The sequence below is a fragment of the Athene noctua genome, chromosome 5 (assembly GCF_965140245.1).
Source record: "Athene noctua chromosome 5, bAthNoc1.hap1.1, whole genome shotgun sequence".
NCBI classification, from domain to species: Eukaryota; Metazoa; Chordata; class Aves; order Strigiformes; family Strigidae; genus Athene; species Athene noctua.
The window spans coordinates 26,264,739-26,277,183 of record NC_134041.1 but is presented as its reverse complement, the minus strand read 5'-3'; the positions used below and the strand labels follow the sequence as shown (position 1 = coordinate 26,277,183).

The 12,445-nt window shown below is 45.5% G+C and overlaps 1 protein-coding gene across 1 annotated transcript in view; it reads left to right on the top strand.

Annotated features, from left to right (window-relative positions):
* Window positions 1-12,445, top strand: part of LOC141960990 (ral guanine nucleotide dissociation stimulator-like 1) — a 62,499-nt gene that overhangs the window by 49,174 nt on the left and 880 nt on the right. Inside the window, exons 11-15 of the mRNA XM_074907425.1 lie at window positions 899-985; window positions 2,129-2,161; window positions 3,636-3,757; window positions 4,652-4,741; window positions 5,260-5,274. Of these exons, the coding sequence (XP_074763526.1) occupies window positions 899-985; window positions 2,129-2,161; window positions 3,636-3,757; window positions 4,652-4,741; window positions 5,260-5,274 (347 nt within the window). The remainder of the gene's footprint in view (window positions 1-898; window positions 986-2,128; window positions 2,162-3,635; window positions 3,758-4,651; window positions 4,742-5,259; window positions 5,275-12,445) is intronic.

The window sequence follows — 12,445 nt, the reverse complement described above, 5'->3', positions numbered from 1 at the left end:
GAATTCTTGTGATAAAAGAAAATTAGCTCTGGCAGAGCAGCAATTGCATTTACTTTGAAGCAAGCTCATGAAGCTTCTGACATGCCAGCTTGAAAATTGCACAGACTTTTACAGAGATTGCTTTGTAAAACGTGTCCAGTTTCCAGTCTGCTGCTGAAAATGCCTTTTGTCTCAAAGGTGGCAAAGATTTAAAAGGACAGGGGGAGAGAAATCTGGGATAGGGAGGCAAAAGTGCTGAATGTGATTTTTTTTTTTTTTGTCTATTTGTTTGACTGGAGAAAGTATGGATCCCTTGGATGGGAGAAACAAGCGTTTCCTTCACAAGTGTAGAAGCAGCCTGAATTCTACAACTGCTAGCAGCCTAGGAAGTTTAAAATGTGAATAATTACTCTCAAAATGAAAGGAATGGCTGAGGAAGATGGTCCCTTCTTAGAGGAGGATAACTGTGACTTGATTTGACTGGACTGTCAGGTGGCATGCACCATTAAGTAAAAATCCACTGGAATGAGGCAGAGAGAGAAACTGCTTCAACAGGCTAGCCGGGAGCATGCCCCGGCTCCTTCTCTTGTAGCAGGTAGCCGAGGGACCCTGTCCCTGCTGCTCGATGCTGCTTCCACAGGCGGGGTTTCCTGGTGTCCCACTGTTAGAAACCAGGGTGTGGTGGCAGTATGGTAATGGAAAACCACTTGGCAATGTCTGTGAGAGCATCCCACTGTCATTCGAGTTTGATTTGAATTGTAGATTAGATACTGAGGAGGATGCCATGAAAGAAAAGGTAAGACCACTGTTTGGTTAAGCAGACTGCTTTTATTTCATTCTCCTATACAGGCCTATTCTAGCATTCTGATTATTACCGTTTCTCAATCATTTAATCCAACGTTGCTCTGATCATTTGCAGGCAGTAATGCAAGGCACGGTACCTTTTCTTGGTACCTTCCTCACTGATCTCATCAAGCTTGACACAGCCCTTCAGGACTATATCGAGGTAAATTAAGGCAATTTCTTGAATCCTAAATATCCTCCCTGCCTTCCCAGCACTGAGCGTGTCTGTTCCTGTATCTTCTACCGGGTTCTTCTGCAGCTCTTAAAAATGGAGGAATCTGTTTTCAAAAAAAAGGAAGCCATATGCAGTTTTATCAGCAACAAGACTCTTGTGTGAATTGGAGTGCTGTTATCTGAAGGGACAAGCTTAGCGTTGTATTTTGTCTTGTTTTCTTAGGTTAGAAAACGTGAAGAAAGTAGGCTTTCCATTATTCTGTTTCATTTTTCCGAAAACAACGTTTTAGGCATGCAGATTTATGTGAATAACTGGTAAAATACACACAATCACAAATTCAGCACTGCAGACTGATCACTGAAGAGCTTTGGTATTGACTTGGGTGTGTCTGAGCCCTAAAGTGATTGAAGACTTGGGTTTTTTTCGTTTCTCTTTAGCTGAACAAGCAGGGGGAACCAATTTAGCATAGGAAGGGAAAAAGGACTGCAAGAGAGTCTGGTTGTTTAACGGAGACTGAGGATGGGGCCAGTTTTCAAAGGTGTTTGAAACCATTAGTAGAGACACTGCAGCCTTTGTTGTGCTGGTGTTGGTATTTATGATAAGAATGGGCAAATACAGTTCTCCCTGGGCTGGCAGTGGTTGCTGGGGTTTTTAGTGGTGGTTTGTTTGGCAGAACTGCACAGAAGCAGGCCTGCGTAAGGTTGCTGTACATCCATTTTCTTTTGGGCAGTTTCCCTCCTGTCCGTGCTTTGTGTTTACTTGGTGTTTCTGAAACTCCCTGGGAACACTGCTAAAGTCACAGCACAGGCAAGAGCCAAGTTTGTTTCTGCCGTGCAAAATCCCACTGGCATTCTTCAGAGCGGATCTCAACACAGCTTTTATGAGCATTCTTGCATTGGGCTTTTTTTCTGGGGCAGATTGCCCTATAGGCCGTGAGGACAGCTGTCCCTTGGAGACTCAGATGTATGAGTGCTGTGGTTTATACCAGATCTGGAAACAGGTATTTTGAGAAGGTCCTTGCTCGGGGCACGTCTGCGCTTTACATTAGCCTTGCTACTTCATGCTGTTTGTGATTAAGTTCAACTAAGCTTGTGTTCTTCTATTCTGATCCCTGCTCTTTCCTTCCAACAGGGCGGCCTGATCAATTTTGAGAAGAGACGAAGGGTAAGTTGAATGTTCTGTGATTTTTAGTTTACTGATACCCTCTTCTGGAGCGTTCTCTTGGCGAGGCCGTTTGTCATTGCTCGGGCATATACAACAGCTGTGAATTTTAATGCAAGTTCACAAGGAAAGAATAGACCCCTGAAATGCTGCGAGCTTCTGCCGAACTGTGAACAAACTGCAGAACGAGAACCTACTTTTTGGATGTGTGCAGTAGGGGAAGAGGAGCTGCAGGCCACTTACTTCCGTGGGAATTACATGCGGGGCATGCCCATTCCCTCCCTTTGGTGTTCATGGGAATGTGACAGATGTGTATGACCTGTGTGTTGAAACAGAGCTGGTGGCATGAGACCTTTGCTTTCCAGAAGATACAGTTTGTAAATATCTTCCTTCTGCTGCAGTAAACTATTTGTAGGTGAAAGGCTGCAGATGAGGCAGAGAAATAAAAGCTGTCAGTCTTTCTGTTCAGCCTGATCCTCGTTGGTCAGAGATGAGTTATGTTATGTAGGAGTTAAAGGTTCTGTCTGAATGAAGTCATGCCAAATCTCCATTCTGGGGTCTGAAAGCAGTCTTGGGAGTTGGCTGTGATGGAGCCATTTCCTCCCCTTAACTGCTCCCAGCTCTACAAACCACTTCTTGGACTTGCCTTGCATGTACAGCTGCATGGCTCAGGGTACTAATAACGGGATACGGGAGCTTCTGGTTGGTCATCGGTCCAGCTTCATACAAACCAGTGGCAAAGCCGCCCTCTGAACCAGGCCGAGTACTCAGCTGCATTCCTGCATCCTGATTCTATAACCTCCTCTAACACGAGGGGGTATTAAGAATTATTCTGGCAGAGCGTGTGTGCAGGTGGAGTTAGAGAAGAGCTGCACGTTTTAGTCACACGTGTTACGGGTAGCATTTCACGTTCCTCTGGTGCAAGTGTGAGTGCACAACGTGAAAAGCCGGGGAGAATCAGACTCTCTGCTTTCGTCGCAGGCACCCCTAATTATTTACCCTCGCTTGCTGTCTGAGAACCACCTAAGCACAGGGCATGGTTTGTCTCTCACAACTGGTCTGGCCCGAGCAGGGGTCAGCAGGTGGGGTAATCTGAAGACTTTATGACCCTTTGCTACCCTCGTTCCTAGAGGAACAACCAGCAGTGCTGCCGTTCGGTGGGTTTGCACTGGCATTGCACTTCAGTTAGTACTTGGGAAAAGCGCTGTGGTGAAGTGCGATTCCTTGTGCTTGTCTTCTGATTTGTGCTTCTCTGAAAATGTCACACTTCAGTAAACATTTTGGATGCTGGGGGGAAAAAAAAAGACTTCTTTGTTTGAAAAACTGGTTCTGGAAATAGTCACTCAACTGAAACTGAACTTCAGGTCAAACGAAGTTTGTCCTGGATCTGTTGTTGCCTGTGCTTAGTATATGAATGAGTGAATTTGGGTTTGTGTTGGTTTTTAATTAGAATTCCCATTTGATTATTTTTTTTTAGGAATTTGAAGTAATTGCCGAAATTATGCTCTTGCAGTCGGCATGTAACAGCTACTGCTTGACACCAGACCCAAAATTCCTCTGGTGGTGGAGCAGACAAGAGCATTTAACTGAGGAGGAGAGGTAGGTTCTTAGTCCAGCCGGCGAAGCAGGCTTTTCTTAGCCCACACCCCCCTGCAGGGAGGTTGTGTCAGCCTTGAGCTGTCCTCTTACAGGGACTTACATGTACTGCTGCTCCAGGAGAGTGGAAGTACCTCTGTCTTCTGCTAACCAGCTGTAGAAACCCTGTTAAACATTTAGCAGGGGTTTTTGGAGACTGGATTTTTTTTTTTTTTTTTTTTTGAGATTGGAAATGAAGCTTCTGACTTTGAAATCTGATAGTCTGTTGTGTCTGGGCTGTCTGTATGCCCAGAGGCACGCTCAGAGGCCGATCCTAGGGGAGGTCGAGATGCAGGCACTGAGCGTTGGGCTGGTGGATGCAGGCAGCAGGTAGCCAAGGCAACGCAGAGCTGGCTGAGCGCTCATCAGATAAACGTCTCCCGGGTGTTTGGGGTGGGTTTTGCAGCCCTGCTGAGTTCTGTGCTACGGTACATGCTGCTAGACCAACGCAAGGCAATTTATTTTCTGCACTCTAATATTTCCACTAGGTATCTGAATACCACTCTGCTGCACTAAGAGTGTAAGCATAGATACATACTGCATTGTACTGAGTCATAGTGAAAAAAAGTCAGCTTATCCAAGATTCACATGCTAAGTATTTTCTTGACTATTTTTTTAAAATAAAATGATGAATGTTATCCAAAAAAGCACTAATTTTTAAAATTATTGTAAAGAAGTGAAATCTCCCCTTCATCGGGGTAAAGTGTAGAGAGCGCTGTGTTCCTCTTTGTGGGGTTGCAACCTTCGGTGAAGTGGGAATAACTGAAGGCTTCTCAAATATCTTGAATATTACTGCTTTGAGATACATAACTCATCGTCTTGTCTGTCAAAATTAACCTGGTGCCCTCTGTTCTGCAGTTACAACCTTGCACGCGAGATTGAAGCAGCTGCTGACACTGGCACCCCACCGCCGAAACCTCGGAAAAGCGTGGTGAAGAGGTTGAGCCTGTGAGTACGATGGGGCAAAGGGTATCTGGTGTGTTAATATGAACCTGAATAAATCAAACAAGCAGTGCTTGTTTTACCAGCTGAAAAACCTGGCTGGGGATGCAGACCACTGCAGTACATTAAGGAGACACCATCAGCTAGAAATGCAGACTTCTGTCTGAAGCTGTCCTTGCTGCTGCTATTGTTATAAGTAGTCATGAGGATTATTAATGAGGAAAGAGATTAGAGAAACAAAAAAGCCTTCCTAAGGTGTCAGAAAAAGGAATAATTGTAGGGCTGGATTATAAATTCAATATCTATTGTGTAATAACTTCCCTGAATGCAGAGGCAAAACAGAGTAAATGAGGATAAAGTCTGGCCTATTATTAGTCTCATTTGCTCACACTTGCAAAAATTCCTTGCAGGATTTTAATGTGAAAATTAAGGTTAGCAAAAGGGCATTTGATAATAGAAACAATCTGCCCAGCTGCCTTCAGGTTAGAGAAGGAAAATAATCATGGGGACATGGTTCAATTGAGTTTAATACTGCAAAGGTTCGAGCAGGAGGCGGTGGAGAACAGGGGCATGCAGCTAAGCAGACACAGGAAAGAACAGACTAGCAGGAATTCATGGCAAGCTGCAGGAAATGAAAGCAGAGATCAAGGGCGGAAGTAAAACTAACTTAAAGGTGAGAAATTTGAACCTGATGCGAGAGGAGATACGACAGGACTCCCGCATACCAGTGGCATGATCAAGATGAGGTGGGGAGATGATGAATTTAAGAGCACTATCAGCTCTTAACTGTCCTTTCCTGCTCGGTTCTTGTGGCCAGTTTCCTCAGAACAGGCAGTAGCCATTCACTTCACATCAGCACCACTGCAGGCTAGGGTCTGAAAGAAGAATGAATGGATGTTTTCAATCTAGAGTTTTGAGTTCTGATATGCAAGAAAAAAAAGTCCAGGCAGCTGTTTGGAAGGAGTTTCAGTTAGTCCATCTGAGTTCCATTTTGCGTAGTCCATCTGGCTGTGAGAACGTGAGCTTTGAAGATGACAGTGCCTGAGCTCTCGGTGGCCTGTCATGGGTGTCTCCCTCGGCACGTGCCTAAGCTGCGCGTAAGAACTGTCGCTGCGGAGCACAGGCTTTATTCTCTTGTTTCTGACGGCGTTTCAGTGCTGCAGTATTGTAATTTACTGCATGGAGTTTGTTTGCACTGTGCAGCCTTTGTCTAAAGAATTGTTTCATCTGCACTCTGAATGTATTTTGCAAATTAATACTGTAGAAAAGACTGGCATAATTCACCCCGGCAACAGTGGGTGACACCTCTTTAAATTGTTTTAAATCGTTAACTGCATGCTGACAGAGCATCTAATTCACCTGGCTTCTTTACTTTTTGTCTTATACAAGTTTGTTTCCTTTGACACTCCTTTAAATTTACTTGACCTGCATTTAGAAATGAGTCTTGGAGAGGCAGAGCCTATAATTTACACTTTCTCCTGATCTTCTCGTTGTGTACATCTCCATTCAGACTCTTAGAGAGAAACTGGTATCCGTGGCACCTTTACTGAGGGAAAGAATTTGCAGCGGGGAGGAATTGGCCTTTGGCAGACCTTTGCCTGGTGTTTGGCCATGTGTTACCTTTCATGCGCTCATGGCGACTGAGCAGGTCTTGTGTCAGTGGGACCCGGGTGTGACAGCAGTGTGCAGGACCGCGTAAGGTGCAGCCAGCTGCCACGCCTCTAACTCGCCCCTCCTCATCCCTTGGGTTGTAAACACATCAGGTTTACAAGCTGTCATTTCCTAGCAAGTGAGGCTGAAAATTCAGCAGACCGAAGAGTCTTGTTTGTGGTACTTGGGCATTAGCTCAGCTTTTGGCCTTGCAGCTGGTGGGTATGCCAGGTCAAGAAGGTATTGTGTTAGGGTGTAACAAACTCTCTTGACAAACCGTATGGACAGCATAGAGGAAACGGAAACAACAGGCCACTCAAGATAGGAAAGCAAAACAATGAAACAGTGCATAAGAACTTTGAACCAAGTGACCGCCTTGCTCAGGCCAGCTCTGTTCTGCTTTCACTTACTGGCTTTTATGCTTTCTTTTCTATACTAGACTGTTTTAGGCAACTCGACATCAAAGGCCTGCTACTGGAGCTGATCTATTAAGTTCAAACAAGCTGTGGCTAGCCTTTCCGCTCTATTTTTTGGCAATTCTTCCTAAAGTGTCCACTCTCTCCACAATGATAACATGGTCTCATGTTCTGAATGATTTTTTTCTTTTCTGGCATTTTGTTACTTATCTTAGTGACAGCAGCAACTACTGGTTTTTCTTTTTCTGCTAGTAAAACACCTTTTACAGCAGAGGCAGTCATAGCTGCTTAGGCATTCTGTTCTGCCCTGGAAGCAGGCAGTAGCATTTCATCAGCAGGAGCTCCATTTAGTAAACCTGCTAGTATAGTCCTTGTTCTGGTATTGGCATTTTCAAAAGCAAACAACCGAAACATAGTCTTTCATTTCATCAGGTAAGTCCGCTTGATCTTTTATAGCTTGAGATAGTCGATCAATACAGGTCCTTGTCGAACAGCCGCAAATGGAGCTGTTTTTTTTTTCCCTTCAGGTATCTGCAGAAGAGCCCGGTGGGCTAGCTGTTGTGGCATTTGGTGAAAAATTGGAGGGAAAGTCACCTGTACGGCCGTGGTGGCATATGCGCCCTGACCCGTTAACGTATCTACAGTCACAGCATAAAAGGGATCGTTCTGATCACGTTGATGCTTATTGAGTTCAGTAATTACAAGTTGTTTCCATGTTCTTTCCCAAATTAAATATTGAGAAGGAGTCAATAAAAGTGAAGCAATGTTCTGACAATCAGCAGGTACCATCAAATCCGCTGTAAGTATATATTTTATAATGTTCTTTGCCGCTTCTGATTTTAATCCCTAAGTGGTTACTGTTTGTTTTGCTTGCTGTAAAATTTTCCAATCACATGGTTCCCACTTCCCGACTCCCCCTTCAGTGACCACGGGGCAGGCTAAAGATCCAACTGTCTGCCAGTCTCCTTCTAAAATAGCATCTCGGACTACTCCAGTCCATCGTCGCTGCACAGGATCAGTGTCGGAGGTTGGATAGGATGGAGGTCGTTGTATAGTCGGAGCTGTATTTGTTGTGGTTGGTGGTGGTGGCAGTGGTGGTGGTGGTGCAGAAGGAAGTGCAGGGCCTGAGTTGGAGTGCCACCAAGTGGTAGATTTTAAAGAGTCCTTTTTTGTGTCAATACAGGGATGTAGCTCCTCCAGCTTTTTCATTAGTTGATGTAACAGTTGGTCATTTTCTAAATCGCCTGCAGCAGGAACTGTTGGAGGCGTGTTACTGCCAGAGTTGTTGGATGATGACCAAGAAGAGGAGGAGGAGTGTGAAACTGGAAGGGACGAATATGATCGTGGGCGGCAACTAGATCCGCTTTGCTCCGCCTCTTCTTTTGTCATTTCCCTCATCTGAGGGGCAATCTCTTTCACTTGCGCTTTACTCTCAGTTGAAACTGAAACTTTGCTGCTTGTACCACCCCCTTCTGCACGAGCCGCAACTTCTGCTGCGGATGCAGCAACGGAACCCGACGTACCACGAACAGGCAGCTTAGTGACATCGAGACCAAAAAATTTCGCTACCGGACGACGTGGGGTGGTTGCTTTATTTACTTCTGCTTTATCTGGTTGTACCACCTCTATTGCTGCAGCGGCCACCTTCCGCTCAGCTTTCATCTCTTGTAAAGCATTAATCACTTCCCGCCACACCGATCCAAGTTCCTTTGCTTTTTTTCCTGCTTTTCCACCCTCTATAGTAAAATTCCACAGTAAATCTCCTACAGCCCTCCATTCAGAGGGATTAAATAACATAGAGGCGCTGAGGCAAAGCTGTGGCTCCTGCGCCCGTTGCACCAAGTCTTTTAGCTTGGACTGGCTCATATCACTACCTCTCTTGGAGAGTATACTTGTGAGGAGCCATATCGCTGCTTCCACTTCTTGTGCCATAGCAGCTTACCTTCGCAGAGGACAGCCTGCAGAACCGTCTCCTAACTCCAGAAGTGCGTCTATGTGCCGGCTTCTGTGTTTCTCTGCGCCGTTTCTATCCGAAGTTCTCCGTTCATCGCCACGTCTCGGTCGATGTGTTAAGAATAACGAGGTCCCTGTTCGGGCGCCATCTGCCGATGGATAGAGCCCGGATATCAAGAATAATACCAATAGGGTTTGCAAGCTCGATCCAATTTTATTAAGTACAGAGCACCTTACGTACTGTTAGAGAGTGACTATGCGAAGGCAAACAAACTGTGATTGGTTCTATGCTACTGTCCACACGCTATTATTCATATTTCATTGGTACAACGTAAGAAGCACACGCGAGAGGCGTGAGCCGTGGACCTACTACTTGAGGTTTCAACATCACGCCTTATCTCTAGTTAAAAGAATTTGCTGAACAATAGCTCTCTATGCAGTGGCAAGTCAGAGAGGAATGCTGAACAACAGTTCTTTCTACAGAGGCAAACAGCAGAGAATTGTTCATTTCAGTATCAAGGACCATGTGACTGTTATCTTCCAACAATTTCTCCACAACGGTACAGACTGGAATTTTTGGGGGGTTTGTTTTGCACATGAGCCGAGGAAGGTGACAGCCCCACCTAGAGGGGAAAACGGGACTGCAACGTTTGTCTTAAGAACACCACACAAGCCAACTCTCTTTGCGAGAAAACATTTTCCTTTGTGCCAGTATTACACAGAAGAAGGTCTGAATTTATTTTTATAAAACTGGAGAAGAAAAGTTTCGATACAGTTCTGCCTGAACCAAGGAGGAGGTCCCAGCCGCCTCCAGCTGACTGACGGGAACACTGGTTTGCAGGAGGTGTGGGTGAGCCAAGTGCCACAAGCAGTTGCTGCCTTCAGGAGGGATTTACATTCATGAAAAAGCAGGGCGGGTGCATCCCCAAAACACTCATCCCTGGAGACAGTAGAAACTGCAAGTGGGTCTGTTGCTTTCACACAGCTGGCAGACTTCTTTTTGCGCTTGTTCCATGCCAGAAAATTACCTATTTGGGATTTTTTTTCCAAAGACCTTTAAAAGAATGGACTGCACTTGCTTTGGGATGAATGTCATGGTTTGTTCATGAACAAGGCAAAGAACCACTACTTGTCTGGATTTAGGTCTGGTCTTAATGCCACTACAGGGCGGTTTTTCTTTCACTTTGCTAACCCGTTGAACAGAAATCGATGCCTTTTGCCTGTACTCTGGAAGGACCGATGTACCTCTTTGTAACGTGCAATCACTCTTCAAGAGCAAAACTTTTAACTCACGTTTTCCTTCATGAGGGGCAACTACATGACCTTTTATTTTAAAAGTGGGTATTGAGAGGAGATAACCGGGTCTTAAACATTACCCCAACCCCCCAGAGATTTTGATACACTCGTAGCATTATTATGGGCCATCTACAGGCACCTCCCTTGCTCTTGATGTATGTCTGTTAAATGAGTTTCCTGAACGGTACATCCTTTCAGCTGCAATAAAGAATTCAGCTGGCATGCTATCATCTGTTCTCTGTGAGACTTTAAAGAACATATTTCTTGAGTCTCTTACCAGAATACAGCCTTCCTTGAAAGGATAGTTAGAAGTTTTATTTTTAAAAGCCATAAATGAGACATTGGATTGTAAGCAGCTCTTACTGAATAGGCTGTCTTTGAGATACATTAGTCTGAGTTAAAACAAACTCAAATACTTAATTATATACATGCCTGGGTCTTTTTTTTCCCCACCGGTTCTGTAGCAGAGATTTTCAAAACTGTGCGCAATTAGCGATAAACTCATGACGCAGTGTTTGCTTTACTATGTTCTGCGTGAAGTTTTATCACCTCTGTTTACAAGTAGCACCATGTAGGTCCTAGTCTGAATAGTTTAAGAACTCCCACTGTTTCCCTGTTAGGAGGGTGAAGGAAGCGAGTTTGTAACTGAGCCTTAAACTTTGCCCAGAGTTAGGATAAGATTACCACAGAAGTTCAGTTTTCTTTGCGTTTCAGTGTAAGCGTGCACTGATGTCTGTGCAGTACCATTTGCAAAGCACAGCACTGCTCACTCAGAGGGGGTATGTCTGTACTAAGCTGAAAGGTGAATGTTCTTGATTTTAAAATTACACCCTCCAAAATGTTGTATATGAAAAAGATTTTTTTAATTGCTTCCCTGTAATCTTTATACAATAAGTATATAAACTTTTTTTCCACTAATATTTGCCTGGAGTGAATCTGTTTTCTTCTCTTAAGACTTTATTACTGCATGTCAGTTGTGGGGTTTTTTCCTACCTCACACCACTTCCCTCACTGCCACTCTTTCCAACTTCATCACTTTTACTGTTTTAACTGTTCTCAACTTCTTCCAGCTCCCACAACTCATCTCCCCTGCCACCCAGAGAACTTGAAATGCCATATTTTAGCCGTAACCCTTCAGCTGCAACCTTCCTATACCTTTTTTTACTCTGCAATCGTGCATTTTCTTTTGAATTCCTAAAAGTTTCTATGAGGACGGCTTCTGTGTTTCTTCCGCACGGTGGCTGGAAGGGCTGTCCAAGTAAACCAGTCTCTCACCCACGTTACCCACGGAGGGGCAGCAGCTCACCACGAGCCATACGTAGTCCAGTCACACATTGCAGGAGTGCGGCGAGCTTGCCGAGAGCTCCAGGGCAAAGCAAAAGCCATCCCGGTGCATCAGTCACGCACACCAACCCGAGCCTGGCGCCTCAGTTTGCGCAGGCAGGGCCAGCGGACAGGGCGCAGTCCATCTCCTGGGTCTGGAACTTACCCGAGCCAGTTTCATCTTATCGTCCTCCCCGAGTAGACTGAACCATGGTCTCCACTCGCGTCAAAACCACCACCAGAAAGAACGTGGCGACCCAGACGGAGCTGCCACGCAAACACGCAGCGGTGCAGGTCCCGGGCTGCAGGGAGTGCCTGAGCCTGTCAGTCCTGCCGGAGGGCTTCATACAAACCAGTGGCAAAGCCGCCCTCTGAACCCGGCCGAGTACGCAGCTCCCTTCCTGCATCCTGATTCTATAACCTCCTCTAACACGAGGGGGTATTAAGAATTATTGTGGCAGAGCGTGTGTGCAGGTGGAGTTCTATCCTAGAGTCAAACAAAGGTAAACCACCAGCAACACTGCAAATAACAAATAAAGCACAGTCCTAACCAAGCACGTGATAAAGGCAACAGTAATAACAACACTATCGATTAACAGTTTTTAAGCAGACATATTCAAACAAAATGTGTCCCAGGCCGGGCCGAGGGATGTGCTTCCAGCCTTTGGGAACTGGGGGGAGAAGGTGGTGGTTCACACGAACAGGTACAACTGCAAGACGGTTTACACGGACGCTTACAGGATGACCACATACATACCACAAGGGAAAAATACAGCAAGAGCTAACAGAGCACCTGCCACACAATTAAGTATCAACAGGGTATATATTCCGGTGGCTGTTGTGGCTGAAGATGGCACTCTGACTCGCGGGGGGGGGGCGCGGGTTGTCTGCCTACGCAGCAGGAAAATGAAATTCCACACCCCCAGCCTAGCGCGCAGGCGTGGTTTAGGCCTTGGTACTTCCACCTCGCCTTCATGGGTCCAGTAATGACCTTTTAAAGTGCAGGCCCCGTTAGCAAAGGGACCTTCCCTCGGAACCAAGGGAGAGGAGAATGGTCACCCAAAGCAATTTT